The sequence below is a fragment of the Oryzias melastigma genome, linkage group LG24 (assembly GCF_002922805.2).
Source record: "Oryzias melastigma strain HK-1 linkage group LG24, ASM292280v2, whole genome shotgun sequence".
NCBI classification, from domain to species: domain Eukaryota; kingdom Metazoa; phylum Chordata; class Actinopteri; order Beloniformes; family Adrianichthyidae; genus Oryzias; species Oryzias melastigma.
Genome location: NC_050535.1, coordinates 22,302,737 through 22,309,076, shown reverse-complemented (window position 1 = coordinate 22,309,076; position 6,340 = coordinate 22,302,737). Strand labels below are relative to the sequence as shown.

The window sequence follows — 6,340 nt, the reverse complement described above, 5'->3', positions numbered from 1 at the left end:
ATGTCCTCTCAGGGTAAAAGCGGAAGATAGATGCCAGAGTTTGCAACAAAAACTGCTACATCTTGTGCAGGGAGCAGATTGCTTTATTTAAAAGGTAATCAAACCTAAATCAACTTTTTTTAGCTGTGATATTGTATAAATGGGACTTTAAAAGTGCTGTCTATTGCCAATTTTTTTGACAAATTAAAATAAACTGGTTTAATTCTTGAAAATATAGTCAAAACCGCCTCTGTGCTGCCCCCTACAGGTTGAATTGAGGTGCCACAGTTGAATTTCATGATTGGTCAAACCATTTAAGTCGTTTCAGAAGTCCCTCTTAATACAACAACTAAATTTATCCTTTGGTGCAGTTAAATTATGCACAGCCAACAATCAGCAATGTGCATCTGGGCTGCGTCTATTACGTGTGTCGAACTCGAATTTCCATCAGCTGATCACACAAAAATACGTTCAAATAAAATCAAGCAAAATAGAATCCATTAGAATAACATCTGTTCAAATGAAAGTTTGATATTTTCAATAGAATCTCAAATATTAAAGGGTTATTCAAATTTGTATTTTGATTTGTGAACGATCTAAGACGGGAAATGAAAATACTGTTCAGCAGGACATTCATCAAATAAATATTGTACATTTTTCTGTTGAAAATGGTACGGTTACCTTTAATTATTTACATAAAATTGTGTTACACAGCACTCAGCTGCCAGCTTTGCCGTTCTAAAGGTCTAAATTTGAAAACCGGAAGCCACTATTCACATTTCCGGCCCTGTCGCCATTTTGTCTGACGTCACCTTGAAAAGGGTCGGAGGGGGGCAAATAAACAGCAAAAAGATTAAGAATTGTACCATTACGTTTGTTTTATATACAATCTATTAACTGTTTGCGTTACAAAAAAATAGTAAGGGAAGTTTTTCACAGTCTTAAATAGTACTCGGGTAATTTTCCGGCTGTCGTTCGGCTATGTTCGGGTTTTTTCGGAGCCACCGTTGACGCATTAGGTTTTCTGTGACGCTGCACTGTCACGTAACAGCGATGCATTGAAGGTTACAGAACGCCGTGTGTCCACTGGCGTGGACACTGGCCGGCGGACAGCATGCACTTTGTGGATTTCGTATCTGGATCGGTGGCAGGTAAAAGACTCCCGGCTTTCTTCCTTTAGCCGTAAACCGCTCTGGTTCGGTCGCAAAACTGTCAGCTGTAGTAATGCTATATACAGAGAAGGTCATGTAAACATGTAACACGCTGTACTCATCCCCACACCAGCATGAATTATTGAATCTTATAATGTAAATGTTGTAATTAAACAATTTCCTTGTAGTTTACGCAGATTAACTTGTCTTAAAACTTTGTTTTAGATATTGTACCTGCATTTTTGCCTTGAAATCGTTATATTTAGAGGTTGTATGTTTTGCTGTCCTGATGCTTTTCTCTGTTCCCCCCCTCAGGAGCGTGTGGCGTTGCTGTGGGTTACCCGCTGGACACTGTAAAGGTGTAAAGATCTGTTCTGTCTGCACAGGCCAAGTATTTTTTTAATTATTATTTTTTCATAGTATGATCTTTCCTCCCCTCAGGTCCGGATCCAAACCCAGAAGCAGTTCACAGGATTCTGTCAATGTGCAGCGGAGACACTGTCAAAGGAAGGGGTACAGAGATATGTCTATCTTCTTTTCCTTTGGGCTTTTCCCTTCAGGGGTCGCCACAGCGAATCAGTTCCCTCCATCTAAGCCTGTCTTCAGCATCCTCCACTCTAACACCAGCCACTTTCATGTCTTCATTCACTGCATCCATAAACCTCCTCTTTGGTCTTCCTCTAGACCTCTTTCCTGGCAGCTCTAGACTCAGCATCCTTCTACCAATATATTCACTATCTCTCCTCTGAACATGTCCAAACCATCTCAGTCTGGCCTCTCTGACTTTATCTCCAAAACCTCTAACATGTGCTGTCCCTCTGATGTATTCATTCCTGATCCTATCCATCCTGGTCACTCTGGTTCCTCTCATTCACACACATGTACTCTGTCTTACTGCGGCTAACCTTCATTCCTCTCCTTTCCAGGACAAACCTCCACCTCTCTAACTCCACCTCCACCTGTTCTCTCCTCTCTCTACACAGCAACATCAGTAGTGTTAATTTAACTCCCATAGAGTCAGTTTTAACACTTTAGAAGTGTTTATATAATTCTCACCAGCCCAGTGTTAAAGTTACACTATAGAAAGTGTAACTTTTGTAACTCGGTAATATTGTTACGTAACTGACAATCTCAGTGTTGTTTTTGACACCTTGACAGTGTTTTTTAACACTAAATTGTATCAATAATTAACTCTTTCTTTGAGTTGATTTTCCATCATTACTTTTTTTGTACAGTTATCAATTTTACTACAGATTTTTCAGATATTTAGGTCATTTGCAGCACTCTTTCATACTTCTTTCCAATCTTTTAGCAAATTTAGCATTTTACAAATAGCTTTTGCATTTTCAGCAACTACTTTCAGCTAAAAGCATTCACACTAGTATTATTGCAGGTAATGCAACATTTCTAGTTCTCTGGTGTGTTCTGTGTTTATTCCACTATGATAAACTAACTAAGAGCAGCATCAATTCATTTACCAGCTAAAAAGGCTAATTTCAGCTGTTTGTGTTATTAGTTCTTGTTTCCTTATTTTCATGTCTTTATTTATATTTTAGGTCTTTGGCTTCTTCAAGGGGATGCTTCTACCTCTGACCACTGTCTCCATGACTTCCTCGGTGGTCTTTGGCACATACAGGAACTGCCTGCAATGCCTGAGACAGGCCCGCGGAGGCGATTGGGGTGCAAACACAAAAATGGAGGTCTTCCTGTCAGGATTGGCAGGGGGCGTGGCTCAGGTAAGAGGGCACACCATTCACCTCAAAACTCCCAACTATTAACTGTATATGAGAACTGGACTGAGTGACCCCCCTGGCTCCAAGAAGCCAAAATCACGTAGATTTCTATAGAGAGACGGCTATCATTCAGTTTGTCAGAATGATTCCTTTTTCCGATAGCTTCTTGCTCGTCCAAAAAATGTTTTTCATATTTTTTGTGTATTGTAAGTTTTTCAAATGATAAATAATAAAAGTACCTAGATTCAGTCCAAATGTTCAAAGCTTTTTATTGACAGATTCTTGACAAGCTCACTCCTGATTGGTGAGAGTGGTTGCCATTAAAAAATATTCATACCGATTAGGACCAATCGCTGATTGACAGTTATGGGGTCAAATCAGGATCAGCTTAAAGTGAACGAAAAAAACATGGAAACGTTGAAAAATAGACATTGTAACTGAGAAAAAAAAGAAATTTTGAAAACTCAAAAAAATAGAAAATTTGAAAACTGAAAAAAAAATAAAATTTGAGAACAAGACATTGTAAATTTGAAAAAAAGTTCTGAAAATGTGAAAAAAGCAGAAAATTAAAAAAAAATCGAAATGAAGCAAAACAGAAAACTTGAAATGAATCTTGAAAATTTGAAGAAAAAAGTGAAAACTTGAAATAAAAAAAATATAAATGTAAAAATTACTGATCGAAAAAAACGATCTATCAGTCACAGCTGCTGTTTTTGAATTTTCTTTTTTTTCTGAATCTTCATTTTAAGTCCTCAGTTTTACAGTTTCAATCTGATTTTCGTGTTTTCACTGCTGAACTGAGCCTAATTTTAAATGGGTGCGGAGCTTTGAGCTCTTTGGCTACCAGAAAAGCCATCCCATGATCCCAGTCCAGTTCTCATATACAATCGATGACACACAGAAAGGTGTACAGATGACCCCTCCCCCCACAGGTGTCCGTCATGTCGCCGGGGGACATCGTCAAAGTGCGCCTGCAGTGTCAAACAGAGTCCAGGCAGCGAGGACTCCAGAAGCCCGGTCTGAAGTACCTGGGTCCGGTGCACTGCCTTCTGCACATCGTCAAAGAGGACGGCCTCAGGGGGCTGTACAGAGGAGCTCTGCCGCTCACGCTGAGAGACGGCCCTTCCTACGCCACCTACTTTTTGACCTACACCACCCTCCACGACTGGATGTCTGGCGGCAGCAACAAAAAACCACGTGAGTGAAGAACCAGCATCCTCGTTTTCAGCTAAAATTCTTCAGCTCACTTTCGTCTACGTTTGGCTCCCAGACTGGACCGGTGTGATGCTGGCCGGTGGGATAGCAGGAATGGCGGGTTGGTTCGTAGCAACGCCGATGGACGTGATCAAAGCTCGGCTGCAGATGGACGGCGTGCACGGGACGCAGCGCTACAAAGGCTTCGTCCACTGCTTCACTGAAACCCTGAGAACCGAAGGCGCTGGAGTCTTCTTCAGAAGCTTAAGCATCAACTGTCTGCGCGCCTTTCCCGTCAACATGGTGGTGTTCTTCACCTACGAGGTTCTGACCGGGTTCCTCACGACCACACCGGAAAATGTGGACTCGCCTCCCTGGGGGTTAGAATGACACCAGCAGAGATTCTTCGTCTCTCTGCAAGGACTGCTTACCTGTTTGTTTGCACAGTTGTTATTGATGTTACATAAATATTCAGGGGAATTTTCAGCTATGCTGAAGACTTTTGAGGATCAATCTGACCACTAGGTGGCAGACCTGACCAACTTTTAAAGTACATTTTCTCTGAGAAAAGACTCAAAAAATCTACAGTTTATGTCATCATGGATGACCCAAATATCGTGTTACATACAAAAATGAGGAGAAAATACTTATCAAAATAAGAGTTTGTGAATTTGCTGTCATGGATTTGCTTTAGAAAAATGGAAAACTCTCCTTTCAGACTTTGTGGTTTATGCTATATGTCAGAATGTAATTTTTTGTGTAATTTATTTTTAAAATGAATTTAAATATCTCTTGTGCCTTTCAAAATAAAAGTTTTTTTATATTCATTTTAATGTAGTAAAAGAAGAAGCATGAGTTTTAGGATATTTGATTCATTAAACACTAATTAGAGACGCCCTTTGAGCCCTATTGATGCACTAAACTGCAAAATTAGCTTAATTTACTACTACCCGAAAGCAAAAACCGGATTTTTATTTTTATTATTTTTTTCATCATAGCTGGAAATAAATTCAGGCCTCAGGGGGGTGATAAAAAAAGTTAAATATGTTATTATTTCTTCTTAACTTGTTACTGGAATTGAATGAATCGTGAAGAGTTTTACACTGTGGCTGTATAGGACAGGGGTCTGCAACCTGCCACTCTTCTACCCCTCCATAGTGACTCTCTGGTTAAAAAAATGTTTTTGTTTTCAAAAGTAGCTGTAAAGTAAAATGTACACATAAAAGGAAAGTAATCTATCACTCTGTGAGGCTCCTGACCATAGTGGCTGTAATGCTCCATCAAGCAGTTCGGGTTTCACAAAGTCGGACTGACAGATTTTCTTAAAATCAAGTACAACCAGAATTCATATTTTTGAACAAATTCAAGGATTTTAAGTGAACCACATTGTTAGAAAAATGTGGTAAAAGTCACTTCATTTCTAATTCAATTGTAGTTAATTGGATTTACGAATCTCTGGTAGAGATTCACCACCAAAGGTAAAATAAACTTCTTTTTCTTGAAATTGCTGACATGACACTTCCCATTAGTACATTTTCTGCATTTAAATGTAGTAAAGGATGTCTTTTATTTTGAAAGGACTTCATGTGAACCTCCGTCAAAAATGATAAACAGTTTAGTATTTTGAAAAAAGGCAATTTTCTCTTTATGTTTATGTTTTATTCATGCCAAAAATCCATATTTAAGCTATTGTTACCATGATAGCAGCAATTAAATATGAGTGTCTCATTTTCTAAAGCGTGATTGAAGACTTTGTGGCTCCTACTGGGTTGTACTCAGTGAAAAACTGACTCGAATGGCTCTGTAAGTGTTGCAGTTGTCCAGTTATAGGAGAACTGGACCGAGTGGCCCCTCCCCCTTTGGTGTTCCAAACAGGAAGTACCTGCCGGTTCCAAGAAGCCCGGTCTGTTCAAAAGGTGACTTTTAATCAAGTCACAACCTAGTTTAACAACAGAAATGAACATACTCCATTGATATTTTTTATTCTTTTAGATAATAAAAATAAGAAATTTCTAAGGGGTGCAGATTTTTTTTTTTCTACTTTCAGACATTTGACATTAAAACTGCCCAAATGGGAGCTTTTACAATGATGGGTCACTTCCCAAATTTCTGCTCTGAAATGACAAAACTGCTTTTATGCAAACACGTCAGGGTTGTTGGCCCATTTTCCAGAAAATTAGTGATATTCCAACCAGCCAAAATACCAAAAAGGCTCCATCTCTACAAACCGGAGAGACGTGACCCCATTGACGGTCCATCTTTTTATATAGTCATTGCTCAGGA

At 39.2% G+C, this 6,340-nt stretch overlaps 1 protein-coding gene across 1 annotated transcript; it reads left to right on the top strand.

The window, feature by feature from the left end:
* Window positions 1-770: 770 nt before the first annotated feature.
* slc25a47a (solute carrier family 25 member 47a) lies at window positions 771-4,957 on the top strand. Its single transcript, XM_024262074.2, has 6 exons — window positions 771-1,130; window positions 1,446-1,489; window positions 1,572-1,643; window positions 2,687-2,866; window positions 3,796-4,060; window positions 4,134-4,957. Exons 1-6 carry the CDS (start codon window positions 1,094-1,096, stop codon window positions 4,445-4,447), a joined length of 912 nt encoding a protein of 303 aa, XP_024117842.1. The 5' UTR covers window positions 771-1,093; the 3' UTR covers window positions 4,448-4,957.
* The last annotated feature ends 1,383 nt before the right edge of the window (window positions 4,958-6,340 follow it).